Source organism: Rhipicephalus sanguineus, chromosome 4 (genome assembly GCF_013339695.2).
Source record: "Rhipicephalus sanguineus isolate Rsan-2018 chromosome 4, BIME_Rsan_1.4, whole genome shotgun sequence".
In the NCBI taxonomy this organism is placed as follows: domain Eukaryota; kingdom Metazoa; phylum Arthropoda; class Arachnida; order Ixodida; family Ixodidae; genus Rhipicephalus; species Rhipicephalus sanguineus.
In genome coordinates, this window is record NC_051179.1 from 80,331,272 (window position 1) to 80,356,427 (window position 25,156).

Genomic DNA, 25,156 nt, shown 5'->3' on the forward strand with positions numbered 1-25,156 from the left:
AGGCAATAAGTGCATAAATAGATATAAGGACAAAGAAAGAAAGAAAGAAAGAAAGAAAGAAAGAAAGAAAGAAAGAAAGAAAGAAAGAAGGAAAGAAAGAGAGAAAGAAAGAAAGAAAGAAAGAAAGAAAGAAAGAAAGAAAGAAAGAAAGAAAGAAAGAAAGAAAGAAAGAAAGAAAGAAAGAAAGAAAGAAAGGATGAAAGAAAGAAAAAGATAGTAAGAAAGATAGAAACACAAAGACATAGAAAGAGAGAGAAAGATATAGAAAAAAAGATAGAAAAAATAGCGAGGAAGACAAAAAGAGACAGAAAACGAGAAATAAAGAGAAACAAAGAAAGAGAGAAAATAAGCAGAGAGAGAGAGAGAGATAGAAAGAAAGCGAAGAGAGAGAAACAAATAGAGAAAGAACAAGAAGGAAGACCCCCCCCAGCTGCGCTCTACCCTCAGGCTTGGCACCACTAGTGCGTAGCTTCCATAAGTTTATTTACAATAACAAGAAATCCTTCTGCGACATGTGCAGGGTAATTCGCATCGGCTTCTGCAGTAAAACAAGCCCTGCTGGTTTTATATGCGGCGTCCTGTACACTTTTCGTACTGCTCGTTGACGGCAATGCGAGTGCTTTAAATTGAGCCTAATGGGGCGTAGCTTCAAGAAATATGTCTTAACCTTCGAAATGCCTAAAGTAATCTGCCATGTACCCGGCACAGCACCACAGCATAATTACCTCCACGTCCTTGGCAGTACGCCAATTGTGAATTGTCAGGCGCGACGTCAGGCGTGGGTCTCACTCCTATTGCGTCCTGACGAGTGGTGTCGCCGCACCTTTTACCGGCATTTCAAAAATCAGTGAGAAACAGAATTCCCTTGTGTCAATCAAGGAATATTTAATGCAACCATAACATTAAAAACAAGCACGTGAACTGCTGTAATATAAGCGCCCACTCTGGACACTGAAGATCCAATAATCAATATGCCTGTCGAATACAAGAACTAAGGGGTTTAAGTTCAACAACTCCTGCGCACTTACCTTTAGTTGGACGTTACAATACCACAGGTGGCCGAAATGAACTTAGAGCCCACCACTACCGCGTGACTCATAATCCCATCGCTGTGTCGCCAATTTTGAATTCGTTACATAAAGGAGTGTTTAGGGAGAAGCTCTAGAGCATATTTTCATTCTATGGTATAGCGATGCTGTTCATAGTAAAAGCTGATATCGTGCCTGAAATCACTGCTCGCAAAAGAACAATCATTGAGGGCTAACACTGACTTGACTTGAACATTTAACTCCTGGGCGAGTTTAGGAACCCACGAGAATGTAAATAATTTTTTTTGGTGCAAATAGTTTACCGCCGTTGGACCAATCTGTAGCATTCTACAAAAAAAAAAGAGAATTCGGCAGAACCCACGCTTTGCGGGAATCGGTTTCATACGACGCATTCAGACGAGCAGTTCTATGCTGCATTTTGTTTTAATTTGAGCCAACGGTTACGAGGCGGATAGACGTGTTTATTTGTCTAAATGGAGTAGTTTTGTGCACATCGTGGGCTTACCGGGTACGTCGACCGCTCACGTGTTTAAAGGGTAACTTATGATCTGAAGTAACGTCAGCACTAACGTCAGAGCACAGCCACCGCATATTATTGCATCAAAGTACACTTTATTTTCAATTCAATTCAATTTTATTTTCCAGTATGTACATGCTGGATGGTTGCGTTGGTTTAAAAGCTACGTAAGTAGATTAGCGGTGCAATGATGTCAATGTAATAAGTAAATTTTTTAGCGTATTTCTCCGGGGTCGAGCGATGCTTCAATATAGCTTGCTGAATCACAGGATTAGAAATGTAATGTTTATTATACTCCTATAGATAAAAAACTAGGCTTTCTAAATAGTTAAAGAAGTGGCAAGTAATAAGAGAGAATACGTAACCTTCTTGTGAGCGACGTCGTTCTTGTGATATCGACGTCGTTCTTGCGTGATTCCGTGCTCTCGTGTGAAAAATTTCCAATAAACTTCAGTTGTGTGTTGATTGTCGGTCCTGCAAACTTCTTTTCTTCTGCTTCTGCTGTTTGTCCGCTCATACAATTTACAAAATGCAATAAACCACATTCTATGAGCTCGAAATGTCTTATCAAAAATACTTCGACAACAAGCTACGGAATTTTTATAAGACGATTGTTGTAAGAGCAGAAACCATAAAAACACCTTCCGTTGATTAAATTTGAGGCAGCATCGAAATTGAGCCTACACGATTCATTTTGCCTCCAACTCAGAATGTAAAGCAAGAATGAAAAAATTGCGAATCGATATTGCAGATGTTGTGCAAACAACGTTTATTTGTTCATTGCATCCAGATGGAAGTTGATGCCTATAACTCCCCTTCTTGGTCTTCAAATAAGTTAGAGTTTGAAGGTTTCTGTAAAGAGAAAACAAAACCATCGTGTTAGGGACCCCCGCAAGGTAAATCAGACGAACGCTCCAGTTTTCTAGGATTTTTTTCAAAGATGCACATGTAATGCTTACTAGTTATACTATAAGCACAGACATTATTCGGATACCGGTTTGACAAACTGGTTTTAGAGTTGCAATAAAGGCAAGGTCAGCGTAGCTTACACAGTGATATGTGAAATCAATATACTCACACTTCCTCTTGCGGAGAAGGGCACCGTAGTGGAAGGGAGAGCCCAGACCGTAGCCGTAGTTCAGGCCGTAGCCGAGGAGACCGTGGCCGTAACCGTAGTGGCCAGCGCCGTATCCGAGGGTGCCAACACCGTAGCCGTAGTAAGCTGGGGCGGCATGGTAGGCAGCGACAGCTGGGGCAGCGTGGGCGACGGTGGCAACAGCTGGAGCGTGGTGGACGGTGGTGGTGGCAACAGCTGGGGCAGCGTGGACGGCAGTGGCGTAGGTGGCGACTGGAGCGGCAACAGCGGTGGCGACTGGGGCGTGAGCCACAGTGGCAACAGCTGGGGCAGCGGCGTAGGAGGCGATGGCTGGAGCAGCAGCGTAGGTGGCCACTGGAGCGTGAGCCACGGTGGCGACAGCTGGGGCGTGGTAGGTAGCGACCTTGGTCACAGCTGGGGCAGCGGCGTAGGTGGCAACAGCTGGAGCAGCAGCGTAGGTGGCGACTGGGGCAGCAGCGTAGGTGGCGACTGGGGCGTGAGCCACGGTGGCGACGGCTGGGGCGTGGTAGGTGGTGGCAACCTTGGTCACGGCTGGAGCAGCAGCGACAACTGGGGCAGCAGCGTATGTGGCGGCAACCCTGGTCACAGCTGGAGCAGCGGCAACAACTGGAGCAGCAGCGTAAGTGGCGACTGGAGCGTGGGCAACGGTGGCGACGGCTGGTGCAGCGTGGGCGACAGTGTGCACAGCTGGAGCGTATCCGGCGTAGCCGAGACCATAGCCGTGACCATAGCCGGCGTAGCCGAGACCGTAGCCAAGACCGTAGCCGAGACCGTAGCCGTGGCCCAGGCCGTAGCCGGTGTAGCCAGCGAAAGCGCTGGTGGCGAGAGCCAAGAGGACGCAGGCACGGATCTGAAATATGAATGTGCGAGTATGCGTCGAGAGCGTGATTTTCTTCGAAGGTTATCGCTATCGCTACGTATAGTTTTCGTTTGCATGCTTATCATTGCCTTTCTCTTGAACTTGACAATATGGAGTCCTTGTGCTGTTTGAGCAAATTGCATACCTTAATTTATACAGCTTTAACCATATTTTGAACGACAGTCTACCTGTTCTAGTGACATGTCCAGAGCTGATGTTTGATGTAAATTTTTTACGCATTTATGCAAGGGGATAGCGAGTGCAAATCGAACTACACTTCACCTCCTTATGAATCCTGCTGTAGCGTTTTCCGTGTCTCTGTCAGCCGAAAACCAGAAAATATTTCATCTTTCACATGCGACAAATGTTAAGCTTGTCCCTATTCTGCAATAAGGCATGAAAATTATAAATAAAAATAAAGAGCAACCCCTTCGCGGAAGGTAAGGATCCCGGATTGCACTGTCTGAATAAAATGTGTTAGCTTCATCTCTTTCCGTAGATCCCATTTCGCTCACGTATCCAGAAACTTGGTAGACAAGCTTTCTTACCATGGTGACTTTAGAGCTGCTGTTGAGCCAACTGCTGAATATGTGCGGTTCGCGGGCCCTTTTATACGAAAACTCTTGCCTGACGTAATCACTTCAGCGAAAACTAAAAAACCAGATTTTAGAACAAAAATATAGAAAACGGGCGAGTGCTCATTTTGTTATTCCGCGCGTCTCCGTAGAGCTGTAAAACCGGGGCCGCCTGGAACATCGTACGCTTTTCGAACTGTAATGAAGCACTGCGCGTCAGCCTTCATGAAAACACTAATGGGATATTTAAGCGAAGTGTTAAAGACAAGAAAAAAAACCCACGAGAAATGTGCTAGTGCTTCTTTCCTGCATTAAATTCCAACTAAGGGAAAGAACGAAAAGGAAAGCATCAATTAGCCTCTTCGCCACGTATACATGCACTAAGAGTTCATGCAGAAGTCAAGTAAATCGTTTAGATTTAGTTGATGATAATTATACCTACTGTGCGTGTTAGTTGAAATAATTTTCTGTGACTAGATTGCACGAGTATCGCCAGTTATATTACTATTAACTTATTGACTATTGTACTGTGAAGCAGTTTTTATGTACCTGATCTGCATTGTTTGCGCGAAAGTGATTCGGAGTCCCTAAAGTTAGTAATTCTAAATCACATTGCTGCATGTGCAGAAAAAGAAGGAAACATTGTCGGATAATGTGAGAAAGATGTAATTCTCGGTGCAATTTTAACCTTGAGCGTTTTTATTTTAAAATTTATTTTTAAACAAAACCCAATGTTAACACTTATTTGCGAACGCAAACGCGAGATTACGTTATATTTCCAAGGTAGGGTGCTTGGTAGAACTAGAGGCTCACAATTTATCGAATAGTTTCTGCCGCCAATATCGGGTGTGCGCGCTTTGGCAATCCTTACCATTTAATGACTGAGACTTCTCTCCCCAACAGGTTTGGAGGCATGCTATGTTTTTAAAGCCTTTCTTATTCTCACGGAACTGGCGGCTCATTCGAGTTTTCGGTACACACTTAACAATATTTGTACCTGGTGTCATTCCCTCATATTATTTCAATGTGGCATGCCGATGTCGTCTATGTAATGGTCCTACACGATGCTCCGCCTGGTATGTTATTACTAGAGACCGGATTTTAGGCAAACGCTTATTTTGTTCCTTACGCTCCTATCGCGCCATTTTGATATATGAGCATGAATTAGAGGCTAACGATGGCTTTTATAGCGTTTTTATAGTGCCCATAAATGCCTATTTTTGGCGTTCGTGCCTATATGACTATGAGTGCCTATAAATGTATATTTTCAAAACTGGCGCCCTATATGAACACAATTTAACCTCAAGTTTTGCTTTCCGATGCAATTTGAGCCCGTCATTCATGTTAGCGCGCAACATTGACTGTTCGGAACTCTATGGATTTCAACCTAGTCGTCTAGTTCAACCAACTTCCGGAAACAACCGCAAGCAGCAGTGAAATGAGACGCACGGGCGAACTAATGCCGCCGCGCTGACATGGCGCGAGCGGTTGGCGAGTGCGAAATTGCGGAGAGCCGTCAGGGGAGTGGGAAGAAAAAAATAAAAAAGAAAAATGTGATGTGCACGCGAAATTTGGTTAGTTTGTAATTTACTTTTTAACTCTTTCCCCGCCGAAAAGGAGCTGCGCTCGCTTAGAAAGTTTGCACCGCTCCTAAACTGAAGACTAGCTGGGCTCGTCCACGCTCAAAGAAGCGTTTGCAGGCAGCGAAATTAAGCTACTCTGATTCATCTTGCAGAATTCGCTTTGGCTTGAAAAGATGGTGTAGTAAAATACTTGCAAACGCGCTCAAAGCATGCATTTTGGTCGACAAAGATCTGGATTCTGGTAACCGCCATTAGAAAATGGCGTCCTCCCCTGGGTCGCGCGTGCCGGCAGGAGCTTTTTTCAGAAAAAAAAAAGAAAAAGAAAACGCTTGATCGCCGAGGTTTTGTGGAATGAATAATTTCAGTTCTCTTTCGAGTAAAGCAGCGACTTCACAGAGCAGCATATATTTTTATGTCATCGGATTGGGACGAAGATCGTGTCCCAACGTTTCGGCAGTAGACGCCGATAGGTGTAAACAAACCCACACCGACGCGTTCTAAGTTTCTTTTCACGGGTTTCCTTGTCTCTGGGCATTATTTTTTTTCATTCCAGAGACATTTTCTGCATAGATGACAGGAGAGCTTAGGGCACTTTTAGTGGTGTAGTTCGGTGAAGCCATCCCCTGCATATTTTCGAAAAAAATGTTTTGCTTGTATCTTGCGGATAAAGCGCCTTTAAATGGTTTTTTTTAGTTGTTTCAAGACACGTATAATCAAATCAGCAAAGAAAAAACTCGGTATTTTGTATCATTTTTGGCCAAAAAACACGATAGGGAAAGGTTTAAGGTGTTCAACACCAGGGTAGAAACTGGTTCTACGCGATTCGACCCGGCCTATAGGAAGAATTTCTTCTGTTCTTTTAGCAATCTGGATGTCTGCTCCTGCTCTACCATTCTCAGTCATGCCGAAAAGAAAGCCGCAGAGTTGCGGGTTGATACGACAGTGGACACTAGACTCACCACGCTACAGAATAAGCGGAGATACTGTGTTCTGCAAAGTGTGTGTGACAAAGGACAATTGAACGGCTACGTTCTACTTTGGTGCCTGTGTGCAACCTAAAACAATATCATTTCTTGTTTTCCTGTCGTAAATAGAAGTCGCGCACGTCTTCCTTTGAAATTATTTGCATTCGCGTAAAAATTTGTTGTGCCTATATTTAGGATTTTGGAGGCCTAAAATGTTCTCCCTGCCCATTTTTCTGCCTAGAACGCCTTTTTTTATGCCTAAAAATATGGCCTCTAGTTATTACAAGTAAATATGTAACCTTGCGTGATCTAAAGCAGAAAGGTCAAACACGCGGCCTGCGAACCTTCCACTAGCGACCCGCGGCCCCCACATCAGATATTTTTTAAGAGTCTTCATTCCATATTTTTTATGACGTTGTGGCTGTTTTTGACATTGCTAAATGATGCTCGCGTTATTTTCCCGCATATCGTGATTAATAACGCCTTGTTCATGTAAGCTACCCAGAGCTGACTGGTCTTAAGCTTTTTTTTTTTCGTGAGTCACCCAATGCGGTCAACTTGCGTGGAAACATAACCGCAGAACAAAAACCATGTACTTAAGTCCACATTTTATTCATTGTGGATATCAGTACTGATATGTTTGTCGAATCTTGACGCCAAATCCCTTTCAGAAATGATCCATGTATGAGACATGGGAAACGCTATTTTTGAAGTGGTACCGTTATCTAACATTTTGGTTATTCTCCCCCTCCCCCTCCTGAAGGACAGGCGATGAAGGACAAGCGAAGCACTGCTCCGCACTTTCTACAGCTTTAACGTTGGGTGCAACTGCGTACATTTTTTTTCCTTGAGCCCCCCCCCCCCCCCCCCCAAGCGGTCACTGTGAGTTGAAATATCACCCTGGAAAGACAACTGTGTATTTCAGAATCGGCATCCAGATTTAAGTCATTGTGGAAATCAGTATCAGTATGTTTTTCGAAAATTATTGTCAATCCTCTTGAGCAATGCCCCATATATGGCGCATGGTAAAGGCGTTCTTTTAAATGGTAACGTTAGGTGACATTTTGTTCAGACCCTCTCCATCCCCCCTTCACCCTTCCGCTCCCACCTACTTCACAGTTCCGGCCCTTGTGGGACTAAACTTCTTCATTGCGGCCCGCTAGCAGAAGTGAGTTTGAGACCCCTGTTCTAAACGATGATTTAGCAAGACAACCGTAAGGCTCCGACTTTATTACCCGTTTTGATGCGCCAGCGAGAGTTCTTATTTAGCTACGGTGTAAGTTTTGTTACACTGTGTATTTAGCCGATGAATTTAACATGGTATAAGGTTGTATTTTCCGATTTCCAAGTCACATATTACATCAGTTATTCTTGTAGAAAACTACTCTGCACCACCATGAAGAGAAGTTCTAATTTTATATGGAATTGTTGCGATTAAAAAGTTGTGGTACGCAATATTTTTCAGAAAGTATGGAAGTGGAGAGCCATGAGATCGGTACTAGACACGCGAAGAGGAGCCACCTCTGCATGTGAGTACCTATATCTGTGTGTTCGTTGGAATATAGAGAAATTGCTAAACACTTCGAATAGTGTTTCCAAGTCTTCTTGTTTTTCACATTTTAGTGATGATTCACTATTCGAAGTTTTGTAACAGTTCCTTCACTTTGGGCATATATATTCACTGAAGTGTTTAGGCAAGACTTTATGATCAATGCAAATGAAGTTGACGTGCTGATGATGCAGTGTCTCAATTAAGGGTCGACGCATAAAACATTTGGTGAATAATCTTCAGATATTCAAATGAAAAATGTTTGAATCTCGTAGCCCAATTATGTACCTACCGCCTCAAACCGGTTAGACACATCATCATGCAGTGGTTGAGTGTGTCGGTACTTGTATCAGTACTATCGTTTTCCCCTAACGAACACAACAGCCACGTACATATAATGACATGCTGAATTATTTCACCAAGGCATGCAAGGTAATTCAAAGCTCGTATTCTGACTTCCCATAAGGTTGCGAACGGAATTACATGCATAGTTCGAACGGAAGGAGGGGAATTTTAAGGGCTCGCTTTTCTTTTTTAGACAAAACAGTAATGATAACTGCATAGTTGGAGTGTTGTAGTTAGCTATTGCTTTTTTCTTGAAATACTGTGAAAGCTAACATTTTACTCACTGGTCGTAATAGCTGGTCGTAAACGAAGAATAGCTGGTCGTAAACGTTTCATTCAAATACGTTTCTTGCGGATCCCTGTATTAAAAATGACTCATGGAATTCTGTAGTATTTCAGAACCGCAATACTCTTGTTTACCCGCTTTGTGTCGTTATACTGGACGAGAACTACGGAATTGGACTATATATGGAACCGAGCGCCTGTCGGCTTCAGCCTAATGGCATCGTTTCATCCACACCTTTCAGTGCGCAGCCCCATGGGTTTGTATTTACATTTCGGCAAATAGCCAGTAATGTAGTGTAGGTACACTGCTCGGTGACTGAAACGCCATAGTCGGTGCGCGTGGCTGCTGGCGGTGAGAGTGACGGGTAGGGCGAGAGCATTCGTGACGCATTGTGACTGCATCCGGTAAAAGTCGTTCAGTGTGTGGTTTGCGGTGGCGCCGGCAAAGCGCTGCATTCCATCGAGGAGGCGTCAGTGTAGGGCCGCTTGCAAATGAATTAATGCTGCTTCTCCGCCGACTACTGCATCGAGTGTACTGTCACCGACTACTAGGGAGCGCACACCTGGACCTTTCTCTCCTCAAATGACGACGCTTTGATAGAGTGCATCAGGGCCGTAACTAAGGGGGTTGAGGGGGTTCTGACACCCCTGAAATGTTTTCATGCTTTAACTTTTCGGGTGACACTTAAATAGTTGCACGCCTTGACAGCGACCATCAGTTGTCAAAGTTAGCCGTTCTGCACACAAACATCCCCCCAAAAAATTCCTGGGTACGGCCCTAGAGTGCATGTCGAGTTAGTGCTTATAATGTGCATATTGAAGCCATATTTGCTCGGTATTCTCCATATACTGTGTCTAGGTGTATGTAAACTACTACAGCTACTACACAGGTTTAATCATGTTCATGGACGTCAGTCGTCGGTATGAAGATGTGCCACCAGGCATGAACTTGGGTGCGCCCACATCAAGCGGTGCTGTAGCTGCCAAACACCAATAGAGATTGTGCAAGCTCTCGTATATCAATATATAATAGACATTCAACTACTTCTGCGAGGACACGTTTCACTTTCGTGTTATACCGATTTCTATGATGGAGGAATCAACCATATTTTTTGGCAAGTATTTCTCTCTTTTTCTTTCTTTATACTTTTCTTTTTTACCTTCGGCGGTGTTTGCACATCTCGAACTACCGAGTCCTGCACTCTATGTGCTTGAATAGACCCCGCGGCCTTGCATCGATACGCAATTTCCCCAAAACAACACGTCATTTTTGGCACAATATTAGGCTGAACAGTAAGCGAAGGATACAAAAAACAACAGTGGGTCCTAAAATTTATTTATCTCTGCAATTCTTTCAAAGCGAATTCGACGAACGCTACTAAACATCTTTATTTTAAACCTTCGCTTGTTGATTACTTGATCTTGGCAATGTCCCTTCTGCGTTTGTTTCTTGCGCGAGTGCATTTCGTCGGGTTCCTTGTTTGCCAAGTGGATGCATATCTCACATGGGCATGTGCGAGATACGACTTACCGCAGCTCTATTTTGCAGGTTTATGCGTCTTCATTGCGAATGGTGGGCACTATAGACGTTTATGCGAATAAGACTACGCGCTCACCCTCCCCTCTCCTTTGCAAACCAACCTTATGTTGCCCCCCACCCCCCTCTCCGAAAAAGAAGTTCTGGGTACGTGCCTGCCAGTTAGTTTACGTGTCTGCAAGTCTAAGCTCATAATTATAGTTTGATTTGGTCTCACTAAAAGCGGAGACGCTGCTGCTGTGTGTCGAACCAATGTCCGCGTGCACAGCAGCATAACGATAAAAAAACTGTAGTGGCTTAGCTCGTTTATGCCAGGATATACGTAGCGTGAGCTAAGTTTCAGCTCATTATTTTATAACCCGCGCCACGGTTTCACCCCACTCAAGCGCCGCCGCTAAACTCAACGTTTCACACATGGCACTACTTAGCGGCGTCAAGTCTTTCATGTGCCACAGTCTTTCACACACGTCGCACACATGTCCAAACGGATTGTTTACGAAGTCCGTCTCGAAGGTCCGAGTCGCACTGGCGCTTTCGCTAAGTTTCACCATATAGTGAGTCGATCGGCGAGCCTTAACGTCATCGACGGCGTCTTGTTGTGGCTGCTGCAGAGATGGTAGGGCACATCGCTCAGCCTCCTGGCGACGCCACTTTGCTAGACGTTCCTCCCTTTGCTCCAGCGTCTCCGCAGCACGTTTAGCCTTGTGCCTTTCGTTGTTCCTACGCTCAACCGCTACTTGCCAGGCAACTACTTCGGGATCCGATGAGTTAATCTTCTCCGCTCTTCTGCGCCGGTGAGCCGCATTTGCGCTCTCCTTCTCCATGGCTATACCACACTGGCAAACGCCAGCCAGAGGCGCTATCAAGCGGCTCCCGCGCTTTGTCAGGCGGCGACTGCACAGCGAAGGCGCACAGCTGTGCGCGCGCCGTCTGCCGCGGCTATGACGTCACTCCTCTAGAATGCGCAGACCGGCGAGTTGCGCGCGGCAGCGGCGGAGTGCGCGGAGGTGGCGGCTCCGGTGCGCCAGCTGTGTGACATCACTGCTCCTCGCGCATGCGCAGCACGGCTCTTGTACGCGCACGCGAAACCGCTGCGCCTCGGCCAGTGTGGCTAACGCTGGAAAAACACATCCGCTGCGGCGAGTGATTCTCTGATCCACGATATGCCTAAATGATGGCGGAATACTCTACATCACAATCGGAATCTGTTGCTTCATTCCAATAAAGGGCGAATGATAACAGGAGAAAATTTACCCCTTCTTTTTATTAACAATAACGAAAAATCACCCTGCAGCATGTGAACGGCAATTCGTTTCGGCTTCTATGGTAAAACGAGCCCTCCTGGTTTCAGATGCGGCGTCCTATATACTTCTCACACTGCTGGCTGACAGCAATGCATGTGCTTTAAACTGAGCGTAATGCGGCGTAGCTTCACGACAGCTCTCTCAACTTTGAAATGCCTAAAGCAATCTGCCAAGCCCCCCGCACGACACCAGAGCACAATTACCTCCACATCGTTGGCGGTTCGCCAGCAAGTCGGACTGCTGTCTGGCTAAACTCCCTGCCTTCTCCCTTTTGTATTCCTTCCGTGAATTCCGAAGCCTGACGCCACGCGTGGTTGCAGTCTCATAGCATCCTGATGTGTTGCATTACAGCACCCTATCTATATTCTTTACATGTGTATCTTTCTTCCTATTGCCTACTGTTTCTCTGTTGCTCGTTTTATTTTTCATACGCGATGTCCATACATTTCTTCTCTCGCAGAACACGAGGTGACTGTTGGATGCCACCAAAATTTTCGTTCGTGCGAGAGCTGAAACGGGTAGCAGCAAAAAGAAAGAAAAAAAGCGTGGCGAATGCTTCAGCCTCTTCAGGAGTGGAATGAAGGGGATAGCGTAAATAGGCTCCGTTCGCACTGTCTTCTGGTTGACCTGCCAGGCTTCTCGGTGCGCACCTCAACCATGTTGCGAGGAAAGGAACATCCGCGCGCGTAACATTGGCTGTTTTAAACTCTCATATGGTGCCTACTGCAAGTATTGTTGCGAACTTCCCAATGCACCACATCTCCTCATTTTCTGTGTTATCAAAGTACTCACTATACGTCTGCAAGGCAATTGGTACATCTAAGCAACCGCAGACTTTGTTGGTGCTGTCGCTGATTATGATGTTCAGTCATGCCTGAGTGCTTTGTAATGGGTGCACCCTGAAACTACCCACTCGTTTCCCAAATCACATGGTGTGAAGACTGGTTTGATTCTACGCGTCTGCCATGCAGCATTATGCTTTATTTAACGCGACTCATCATATTACATACGGCCAGTATCGATGTGCCTCACAATCGTATCGCTGTATTGGCAATTGTGAATTAGTTAAACAAAGAATATTTAGAGAGAATCTCGACAGCATGCTTGCTATCTAAAGTATAGCAATGCGGTCCATAGCGCAAGCAGCAAAGCTGCCTCAAATAACGGAGAACAATCATCGAGGACTAACAGTGACTTGACTAAATTGAACGTTTAACTCCAGAGCGATTTTCTGAGCGCATGAGGATGAAAATAACTCTTTTTTCGCGCAAACATATTACCGGTGTTGGACCAATCTGGAGCAGTTTACAAGAAACAGAAAACGTTGGCGAAGGCATAGAATTAATTTGTCTATACCACAGATCTTGGAGATATCTTGCGACTATTGATAAAAGAAGTATCGTATATAGAAATACATGTTTAAGTATTCAAAAAAGTAATACCATTCATACTCTACAATGCCTAACAATAATGCAAGGTCGCAAAATGTCTGCCACGGTACTACAGGCGATATTCCTACAATTAAAAATGAACACACAACAAACCAATGTAGAAACAATTTCAATAAAAGCATGTTTTAAATGCGAAGCATTTCTTAGTGAACCAAAGGCACTTTGACCGTTTCTATCTATCTATCTATCTATCTATCTATCTATCTATCTATCTATCTATCTATCTATCTATCTATCTATCTATCTATCTATCTATCTATCTATCTATCTATCTATCTATCTATCTATCTATCTATCTATCTATCTATCTATCTATCTATCTAGCCGCTTGCGTCTTGGCGATATCTTGGTCGTCTCAGTTTGGTAGGTTCTAAAATTGGCATAGGAGGACGTGAATGTATGACGAACGCGATGCGCACGTCATGACATGAATAAAGTGGTTGCTCTGTCGCGTACTTCATCAAATCCTTTCCATCCGGCACGTGCGTCACATACTCGCATTTCGCGGCCCATTGTGTGCGGGTATGCGCCACATGTGATTCTCCGCCTACATCAACCCAAGCATTGTAAATCTCAACCCGCCGGTGTGAAGAAGCCAGTGTCACAGAAAATGCGGTGCCGCGGTCGGCGCTGTGTTCGATAGGTTGAACATCCCGATGTAAGCAAAGAATAAAAACCATAACTCCAGCCGGAATACAACCCAGGCCTCCTGCATGGCAGTCAAGTATTCTACGTCAGAGCAACGCCAGAGCTTCAAACTGATTCAGAAAAAGGCCCTATACAAGCGTCATGTCAGGACAATGCCGATTTTGAAGGTGTCGGCTATCCCGTTTTGTATCAATGTAACAAACATTGCATATCCATGACTCCTCAAGCTGTAGTCAAGCGCTGCGCGAGTATGCCCACAATTGCTACGTATGATATACACATCATCGCCCGGTAGCGTGCACTTCGTGGCAATGAAATGAGCTCCGTGCTCTGACGTGAGTGCTGATGTTACGCCGGGCTTTGGGCTACCTTTTACACGCTATAGTGTACTGGGCGTGCCTGGTAAGCACACGATATGCCCACAAATAGTCAATTTGCAGGAAGACTTCGAATCACCTCGTAAAGCTTGGGTCAATGCGAAAAATCCGGCATATGCTGCTACAGTTCGAGTGCTTTGCATTAATAGATTCCTATGACGCGTAGAATTCGCCGAATTTTTACGTATGTTCGTTATGCTTTCCCCGAATGCATGGGATGGCGCCCACTGTTGCTTTCATTTCGACATGCCTTACTCAATTATTCATAGAAATTCTGTGAATCATTGCCGATATGAGAACTTTACCTAAACTCTCGACTCAAGTAGATGGTTTGTCATATTTAGCGAAATCTTAGTCACGCTCACAAAGTATGGAAAAAATTTTTTTCCGTAAAGTTTTGGGTTAGACAACGTAGCGCTTCTCTTTTGCATTTCCGTTTCGGTGATCTTTGTAGCTACCCGCCACTGTGGTCTACTGGTTACGGTGCTTGAATGTTGACCCTGAGGTCGCGGGATCGAATCCTAGTCGCGGCGGCGCCATTTTCACTGCAGGCGAATATGCTTGAGAACAGTGTACTTAGATTTAGATCCACGTTGAAGAACCCCAGGTGCTCAAAATTTCGGGAGCCCACCACGACGGCGTCCCTCATAATTATATGGTGGCCTTGGCACGCTAGCCAGAATAAAAAATAATTATTATTATCCTTGAAGACAACGCTTGCTACTAGATCATTACATGCTGGCCAAGATTTCTAGCAAAATTTGATGACAAGTGAAATAAACCACATTCTATGAGCGCGAAACGTCTGCTCAAAAATATTTCTGCAAAGAGGTGCAGATTTCTATAAGACGATTGCTGTACGACCAGAAGCCGCAAGAACACCTCCTATAGATTCAATCTGAGCCAGCATCGAAGCTGAGCCTGAATGATTCCTTTTGCCTCCAACTCTCAATACAAATGAAAAATGAAAAAAAAAAGAAATTGCGAATCCATATGGCAGATGTTGTGCAAACAACTTTTATTAGTTCATTGCATCCAGATGGAAGTTGATGCCTGCAACTTTTCTTCTTGATCTTCAAATAAGTTACAGTTTGAAGGTTTCTGTAAAGAGAAAACAAAACAATCGTATTAGCGACCTCCACGATGTAAATCAGACGGATGTTCCAGTTCCCAACAACTATTTTCACAGCTAAAAATGCACTGTTTACTGGTGTAATTATATGTACAGGTATGATTCGGCTGTAACCACCATAGCGCTCTTACCGGTTTGAAAAACCGCTCTTAGAGTTGCAATAAAAGCAAGGTCAACCAAGCTCACACACCGATAGATGAAATAGATATACTCACACTTCCTCTTGCGGAGAAGGGCACCGTAGTGGTAGGGAGAGCCGAGGCCATAGCCGTAGTTCAGGCCGTAGCCGAGGAGACCGTGGCCGTAACCGTAGCTGCCAGCACCGTAGCCGAGGGATCCAACACCGTAGCCGTAGTAGGCTGGGGCAGCGTGGTAGGCAGCGACAGCTGGGGCAGCGTGGGCAACAGTGGCAACAGCTGGGGCGTGATGAACGGTGGTGGTGGCAACAGCTGGGGCAGCGTGGACAGCAGCGGCGTAAGTCGCGACTGGAGCAGCAACAGCGGTGGCGACTGGGGCGTGGGCCACAGTGGTGACAGCTGGGGCAGCGGCATAGGTGGCGACAGCCGGAGCAGCAGCGTAGGTGGCAACTGGAGCGTGAGCCACGGTGGCGACAGCTGGGGCGTGGTAAGTGGTAGCAACCTTAGTCACGGCTGGGGCAGCGGCGTAGGTGGCAACGGCTGGGGCAGCGGCGTAGGTGGCAACAGCTGGAGCAGCAGCGTAGGTGGCGACTGGGGCGGCAGCGTAGGTGGCGACTGGAGCGTGAGCCACGGTGGCAACGGCTGGGGCGTGGTAGGTGGTGGCGACCTTGGTCACGGCTGGAGCAGCAGCGACAACTGGGGCAGCAGCGTAGGTAGCGGCAACCCTGGTCACAGCTGGAGCAGCGGCAACAACTGGAGCAGCAGCATAAGTGGCGACTGGAGCGTGGGCAACGGTGGCGACTGCTGGGGCAGCGTGGGCGACAGTGTGCACAGCTGGGGCGTATCCGGCATAGCCGAGGCCATAGCCGTGACCATAGCCGGTGTAGCCGAGACCGTAACCAAGACCGTAGCCGAGACCGTAGCCGTGGCCCAGGCCGTAGCCGGTGTAGCCAGCGAAAGCGCTGGTGGCAAGAGCCAAGAGGACGCAGGCACGGATCTGAAATGTGAAATGTGAGAGTATGCGTTGTGAGCGTGAGTTGCTGTCGCTACGTATTGCTTTCGTGTGCCTATTTATCATTGCCTTTTTTTTTAACTTGATAATATGGAACAGTGATTGGCTGCCTGACGGAAGTCCTTCTACTACTTGAGCAAAGTGCATGCATTAATTTATACAGCTATATCCAAATTTTGCACAACGCTCGAGTTTTACTAGTTGGGTGTTCAGGGATGATGTTCGATGGAAATCTCTTGTACGCACTTATGCAAGAGAATAGTGAGTGCAATGGTAATCTCGAACAACACTTCACTTCTTTAACAATCCTGCTGTAGCATCTTGTCCTCTCTGTCAATCGAAAACCAGAAAATATTTCCTGTTTTGCACTAGACAAATGTTCACATTGTCACTATTCTGGAATTAAGGCATGATGAATATCAATGAAAATAAAGAGCAACGCCTTGGAGGAATGGAAGGCTCCTGGATTGAGTTTTCTTAACATAATGCGTTAGCTTGATCTCTTGCCTGTGGTGAGACTTTTGCTTAGATATTCAGAAGTATGGACAACAAGCTTTCTTACCATAGTGACTTTAGAGCTGCTGTTGAGCCAACTGCTGAGTGTGTGCGGTTCGCGGGCCCTTTTATACGAAAACTCTTCCCGGACGTTATCCGTTCGGTGAAAACTAAAAAAGCAAATCTTAGAACGAGAATGAAGAAAATGGGGTATGTGCTCACTTTGCTATTCCGCGCGTCTCCGTAGAGTTGTAAATCCGGAGCCGACTGGAACATCGTACGTTTTCCGAACTGTAATGAAGCACCGCACCTCAGCATCGATGAAAACAGTAATGGAATGCTTAAGAGAAAAACCTGTGGGGAATGCGTGAGCGCGTAGCTTTCCTGCATTAAAATCCGAGTAAGACAAAGAGTGGAAAGGAAAGCATCAGTTAGCCTGTTCGCCTTGTATACATACACTAAGAGTTCATGAAGAAGCAAGTTCTTTAGATGTAATTGATTATAATGAAACATATGGTGCATGTTAAAATAATTTTCTACGACTAGTTTTCATGTACACCGTCATTTAGATTACTTTCATTTTATTGACTCGTACTGTGCAGCAATTTTTACCTACCCGCACTGTATAGTTCACGAGAAAGTGATTACCAGTACATGCAATTTGTAATTGTAAATTATATTGCTGTCATGTGCACGAAAAAAAAAGAGCATCGGGTTATGTTGGAAGTACGTAATGTTTGATGCACCTTTAACCTTGAGCGTGTGAATTTAAACGTTCAAAAGTAAACAACACGCAAATTGAACGCTTATTTACGAGTCGAAACACCCGAAGGCGTTTTATTTCCAAGGTAATGTGCTTGGTGGCAATACAGGCTCGCAATTTTTTAGAAGAGTTGCTGACGCCAATATCGTTCGGTGTGCGCGATTTAGCAATATTTACCATCAAAAAGTGAGACGACTCTCCCCAACTGTTTTGAAGGCATGATAGCTTTGTAAGGCGTTTCATGATTTCAAGACACTGGCGACTCATTCAGGTTCTCGCGACATATTTTGTAACATATCTACTTGGTGTCATTTTGTGAGCGTGTAGGACTTTAGGGGCCCGGCTTGTCGTCCATCTATAGATCTCATGTGGCGTGATGACGCTCCAGGCTAGCAATGCTCAAAACCGGGTTAAAATAAATAAACGAGGTCTAAAATATAACATAATACAGAAATAGCAAAGACGTTATCGCAATAAATAATTTAGAATCGCGAAAAACGCTTCAGAAACATGTGGCCGACCCCCGCACCGTGTAAGAGAGAGCGCCGCCGCCTCGCGAGGGCGCGACTCATCCTCCCACCAGCGCTTCTCCGGCGCCGGTATTAGGAACGCCTGCGAGAGATCTTTAATAGACAGTGACTAACAACACCGGGAATCGCTGGGTGCTCGTTCTACGCACGGCCTCAGGTTTCACAGCATTGGAGCTGCATTTAGCGTAACGTATAGAGCGCCACCAATTGCTGCGCAAAAACGATATTGGGGCTGCATTTGAACGACATTTATTGCTGGATGTGAGCAATTTTTTTTCGTATTTTTCTCATGAAATAAGCTAACACTGTCCAAAAAGTGATCCTACAGAATGATGCCACCTACCATCTCATTGACAAGCGTGACATTTAACTTTGTTTTCCCGTAAGAAAAATTTCACGAAGATTCAGTAAAACAGCCGTAAGGAGTCCCCTTTATTATCTCCCCCGATGCGCCGTCAAGAGTTCTTAAGTACGTGATCCATATAACACGGTTTATTGGTGTGTTTTTCGATTGAGAAGGCAGACATTCCTTGAGGTATTTTTGCTATAAAGTACACTCCATCACCATGAAGAAAATTTCCGATTTGATTCTAGCGTGGAATTGTTGCGATTAAACATTTGTGGTACCCTATATAATTCAATAAGAATGGTAATGTAACGCCATGAGAGCGGTACTGGCGATGTGAAAAGGAACGACTTCTGCATGTGAGTACATATTTCTGCACTGCAAACGCAAACTAGCCGAATTGGGCGTTTCAAGGGCTACAATCCCCCTTAATACTACCTCCATCTGGACAGTACTACCTTAGGGTGTAATGAGGTGGGTGCAATAAAGTTCTGCGTCCTCAATTTTACTTCGTTAAGAAAATATGTGGAAGAAAGGAGGTAAATTCACTATCTGACGCCATTCGTCGAATGGAGTTAGAGGAACAAAAAACTCCCATCTCATTTCCTCTGGCATGTTTTCTCTTTTTTTTTCCGAAGCTTTCCATAGTGCCTTCAGTGCTGGCGGGCATGCATGCAGCTGTGCGGGGGAAAGAAGTAAAAGAAAGAGGCGGCATGCTTCAGCACACTAAAAATCCCTTGCACAGATAGCCCAGAGAAAGAGATATACGAGACCCTCCGAACGGCTGGAGAGGAAGCGAGCAAGCCCTTTGGCCTTGGCGGCTGCAGCCTACTCGACCCGCCCCCGCCAGGTCAAAAGCAAGCCAGACGAGGCGCTACCGAAGTGAAATGGGACAAAGCTTCGCGCCGCATGCGCGCGCGAAGAAAAAAAAAACAGAAAAAAAGAAAGAAACGTGAGGAGGGAGTCGTTCCCGCGGCGGCGAGATCGTCGTAGCTAGGCAAGGCCGGCTAGGCCTTGTCAACACCACTTCTCAAGTGATCAGCTGTGTCGGTCGTGTGTGCGCGTTTTGTGCCTGCAGCCTCACTGTGTTCTCGCCGCTGGATGTGATATGCGTGGTTTGACGACAGTGCGACATGCTGTGCTGCGAGTGGGATAATCGCGACGGCCTGTCGACTCAAGCGAGCGTGCCGCTGTGCATTACCAGTGTTGTAGGCGTTACCGAAAAAAAGTAACTAAATACGTTACTCGTTGAGCTAACGAAAAAGGAACGCGTTACCGCCCTACGTTACCTCTTAAAAAAGGTAACGCGTTACCGTTACAGTTACCCTAAAAAAGTAACGGACGTTACCTCTGCCGTTTCTCTATGGTCAACAATTTTATTCACCGCATTTCCACAGTAGGAACCCCAAATAACCGTTTTACAAAGCTGATATTTTTAATTCACACAAAACTTCCATCACAAACGACAATTTTTGCGCGAAGTACCGATTCAACGAGAATAGGTTACACAAATGTGTCGTACCATGGCAACAATAGCGTAGCCAGAAATGTTTTTCGGGGGTGAGGCGGGGGACGTTTAGGCATACTTTATGTATGGTTGTGCGTGCGTTTGTATGTCTGCCTGTACATATACAAACAGAAAATTGAAAGATTTCAGGGGGAAAGGAGGGTTGAAGCCCCCCAACTCCCCCCCCCCCCTCCCGTCAACGCCAGTGCTTGGCAATAGTGGAGTGACCTAAAGTCACCTGTACAGTAGCATGTGATGGCTGCTAACTCTGTGGCGCATGGTAAATACATTTTCTCAGTGTGACATCAAACACAAAATTAGATTTTTTTGAAGGAAACACCAGGACTCTCAACAAATTTACAGTAATTCTGACGGTGCGCTTCTTCTAACAAGACAGATGATGAAATAGTCACAAAGAAATGCTTTGTGTGTGGGCATCTGTGTGCAAATCAGATTTGCACACATATGCATTTTACCCCTTTAAAAATCTGTATACCTGTATGCCTCAAAAATTGCGAGCGTTTATGTGAAGGTGTTCAAGGTCAGCCTCGTTCGCTGAAAAAATGGGTAACTATAGAAACGTGTACCCGCAGTTGCCGATAGAAAGAAGCTAATTTAATTTTGAAAACAAAGTTGATAACCATCGCTAGATTAATGCAAGGAGAATTTTCTAATAACTACAGCTTCTTGTAGAAATAAAGCAACAGCTGCGTTTCAAAACTGTCATCGGACAGATTGCCTCTCTTCTCAATGAATACGTCCGCACCTACACTAAAGAGGCACTCGAAGGACTCATTGGATGGTACTCTTAACGCCTGATTAATGAAAATAGCGCGAGAAAACGTAGGTCGAGGCGAAGAAGGCTACAGCACAAGCGCATGTGCTGTAGCCTTCTTCGTTTCGTCCTACGTTTTTTCGCGCTATTTTCATTCATCATGAATTACCAACTCGCCCAACAGTATATTCGTAACTCTTGGCGGGCCGGCATGAGTACACCGCTGCGACAATAGAATGCCAAGGCGAGCTCTGCAATAGTGGCGCCATGAGACGAGGGAATTTTGTGTAAAACTTCCGGGATAATTGAAAAAAAGTAACGAGTAACGTGACACCTCACGTTACCAAAAAATGTTAACGTAAGTACGTTACCCGTTACAGTTCCGAAATGATAACGAGTACGTTACTAAGTTACCGAAAAAAGTAACGCGTTACCGGTAACGCCGTTACTTGTAACGCGTTACCGCCAACACTGTGCATTACCAAGCAGATGATGGGCACCCTGCGTGCTCGGCGCATTCAGGAACAAAAATGGTAAGTAATACTGATGTTCTCTCTCTTTGCGAGCCCTTATCGTCGCTTATGCACCTGTAGATGACCTTCTGCACATTGCGTCGCTTGAAAAGTGCAATGAAAAGCAAAAAAGAAAAAAAAAGAAAAAAGAAAATCGGCATGTCAAGCTTGCGAAATGCCCGCACCATGAGCGTGGCATGTAACCCATGCCGTACATTACACGCATGTCATTCATTGTTTCCATGTTACCAGCTGTCATTTATGTACGTCATACAGTCACGTCACGCTATGCCAATCTTGGTATGATATCAAGTTAGAGAACCGGACGCGAGTGCACCAGGCTCCATGCCGTAAATGACATACATGTCGTTATTTTCATGTTACTATATGTCATTTATGTTCGTCGCACAATCACGTCACGCTATATCAATTTAGGTGTATGTCAAGCTAGCGAACCGGCCGCGAGCGCACCATGAGCGTGGCGTGTGTACATGACATGCATGTCATTATTTTCATGTTGCCAGCTGTCATTTATGTTGGACGTGCAGTCACACAGCACAATACCAATTTTGGTGTATATGGAGCATGCGAAACGGCCACTAGAGCCCCCGAGACCATGTTGTCCAAATAACGCCATACATGACAAGCGTGTCATGATTTGCAAGTTAGAAACTGTCGTTTATGTGCGTCATACACTCTTGTGACGCCATACCTATTTTGGTAAATATCAAGTTAACGAAACAGTCGCAAGAGAACCAAGAGAGTGACGTGTAAATCATGTCGTTAATGAAATGCATATCATGATTTTCAAGTTAAGACCCATCATTCATGTTCTTCATGCAGTCGTGTCATGCCACACGAATTTTGGCATACATCCCATTAATGAAACACCCACACGAGCTATGAGTCGTAGGCGGCTAGATAGATAGGTAGATAGATCCGTTCAAAGTCGTAGAAGTGTTTAACAAATGCTTCGCATTTAAGTCGTTAAACTCAGATAGCAATGATGTGTGATGCATGTTTTGGAACTTCTGTGAATATCACTCATGCTTCATACGACCAGTCAATCGACCCAGGAGTGCGCCCTGATAAAGTTGTTTGCACGATATAATTTTCTTGCCTGCGATAAAGCATGAATGAGGCATGATGCTTTCAGGGAATATACATTAGAGCAAAAGGCCACGGTTATCACATTGTCACATGATGGAATGTGCATAAAGGACAACTTTGTTTTCGATTTATTCTTTTCTCCAACTTCATTTGTTTGTTTTAATCCTTCATCATCGTGTCAATTTGCGCCCATTGACATGTGACAAGACCGTGCGCTCTCATTTTGCAGCATCTACCTTGGATGCAGTCAACTACCCTGGACATCTTTCTCCCGCCATGCAACTGTGAGAACCCACCGAAGCACAGATTGTCAGGAAGTGAAAAGACTTTTCGGCAACAATTTTGCATTGCGCACTCTGCCCGTCTCCTGAAATAGCATATTAAGGTACATAAGCACTGTACCTTCATACATATGCATCAAGGAACAGTGAAATAGCATATCAAAGTACATTAACATCATTAGCTTGGATTCATTTAGCTAGAACGAATAAATCATGTTAAAGCTATACAATGACGGCCATATCATGTGACAGACATCTGCTAAGTGCAGTGTGTATTGTGAAGCACATGCGTTTTATGGTATTGAATGAATGGATAAATGTTTATTCCAGCAAAATACAGGAAATGGGCCTCAAGTGAAAAGCGACAATGGTAGCTTGAGAAGTGCACAAGGCCCAGTAGAGCAAAAAGAGAGACAGAACAGCAGAAACGTGTGCACGTTCAAAGGCAAAACATATACGCATACAAAAAGAAACAGGAAAGACAAAGCAGAAGAAACGTGCACATTCAAAGGCAAAACACGTACGCCATCTGCAAAGTGACAAAATCAAAAAGGGTGAACATTTATGCTAGTGAAAACAATCAAAATCAGAAAACAGTGAAAACAGAAAAGAAGGAACGGCCATTCAACGGCATGGAAGGAATGCAACTTCATTGGTCACGTATCAACAGTGGAATTTGCCAAGGTTACATGTGCATATTCTTAGCCATTATGAGATGTGCAAGGCTAATTTAATCGCATTGATATAAGTCAGCTGTTGAGTCTGTTGAACCAGATTGTTGAATCATCTTGTCTATTCCATCTCGTTAATTTGCTGTTTTGCATTATGTTGCCATAGTTTTCAAGGTCAATACATAGTATCATGACTGTTGACACAATTTGACAAGGTGAAAGCGCTGTTATTGTGCCCAGGCCTTAGTTTATCCTCACTAGAAGTGCGCTGTTTATTTTTGCCATGGTTCAGTGCCAAGTTGCCCAATCTTCACTCCTAAACAGAGTAGGTGCGGTTAATCAAGACCTTGCTAACATTCACAACCCTTTTAAAGTGTACTTATATTGATAACTTTACTGACATCAAAAACTACCCACATAATGGTAAACATGGCAAGGGTACACTTCTGGTGGTGTTTCGCATTTTTTTTACATCCGTTTGTTTTTCGCCCTGTGCACACGAAGTGAAACGCTCACGAGGAAGTACTTAGCAGCATCTCAATTTTGTATGTATTTCGTGTTTTGACAAAATGTCTGCAATAAGGATAGTCAAGTGCGAATCTTCGGTAAGACATTCATTTTTATGTATACAGAAATCTTAGTGGACTTCTTTTTTGTGTAATTTTCAGGAATACACTTCTGGCAAAGCAGCAAGTGTTGCTTGCCCACCAGTCTGTGTTCAAGTCAAGTGTATTGTGGCCATGAGTGTCGGCAGGATTTTGTCTTGGGGTGCAAGGCGGCGTAACGTGTCGGCCTGGTGAGCAGGAGAGCATTGGTGTAGCTTGGGTGGGGTCAAGTGCTGGTGTGTCTTGATGGCGGCAGGTGCCCTTTGTGCAAACCCCTGCCGACACCCATGATTGTGCGAACACCCTGATGTGCCTCACTTTACACTATGTCGAACAGCTCGTACATCTTACCACATTTAGGCCAACACTGGTATTGATGCAGAGTGTTATGCGCAATACTGCGTGCAACCTTTCTGATATCGTGTGCATTGAGAAATTCCGCATTGTTTAAAAAGACGCTGAGTGGACCCAGTGTTATTCAGCAAACATAAGTCTTAACAGGGGCAGTTGGGCGAGTTGGTGTATATTCATAGTTAAAGAGGGGGGTGCAAAAAAAATCACAGCACAGAGAAATGAAGGGGACAGGATGACGCGCTACTAGCAACTGAAGTTTAATCGAAACCACAGAAAGATGTAAACACACAGTACGAAAAAATTACAAAACTAAACAATCACACATCCATAGAGGAATGAAGGGGGCAGACAGGACAGTACGCTACTAGTAACTGAAGTGTAATCAAAACCACAGAAAGATATAAACACACATGACTAAAAAAGCGAAGCACATGTTCAACTTCAGTTGTTAGTAGTGTGTCGTTCCGTCCCCCTTGTTGCTATGTGTTCTGATTTCGTTTTCACGTTTTCCTTACCTATGAACTGAACTCCTGACTGTTTCACAGTCTCTATATATGTGTGGTCAATTTTTATTCATCCTCATGGCATATCAAGTCCTAGGATCCAGTGTGCAAAGCGACCAGTCACTATTTATAGGAATTTTTGTATTTAGTGCCTGTGATTGCCTAATTGCAAGTTGACGTTGCAGCCATGGTGCTTGGATTATTTTCAGTGTGGTAATTATGCGTAAGCCATCAAGTGAGGAATTAAGGATGAACTTTTGAG

At 44.8% G+C, this 25,156-nt stretch overlaps 2 protein-coding genes across 2 annotated transcripts in view; both read right to left on the minus strand.

Moving 5' to 3' along the window:
• The window catches only part of LOC119390292 (calphotin), an 806,323-nt gene that overhangs the window by 356,357 nt on the left and 424,810 nt on the right, over nucleotides 1-25,156 (minus strand). The window contains exon 5 of the mRNA XM_049415248.1: nucleotides 3,066-3,203. Coding sequence (XP_049271205.1) covers nucleotides 3,066-3,203 — 138 coding nt within the window. The remainder of the gene's footprint in view (nucleotides 1-3,065; nucleotides 3,204-25,156) is intronic.
• Nucleotides 15,167-23,238, minus strand: LOC119390298 (cuticle protein 63). The gene is made up of 5 exons (XM_049414736.1): nucleotides 23,128-23,238; nucleotides 16,276-16,427; nucleotides 15,803-16,143; nucleotides 15,509-15,655; nucleotides 15,167-15,262 (listed from the first exon to the last, which is right to left on the minus strand). Coding segments are annotated over exons 1-5 (738 nt in total). The 5' UTR covers nucleotides 23,224-23,238; the 3' UTR covers nucleotides 15,167-15,260.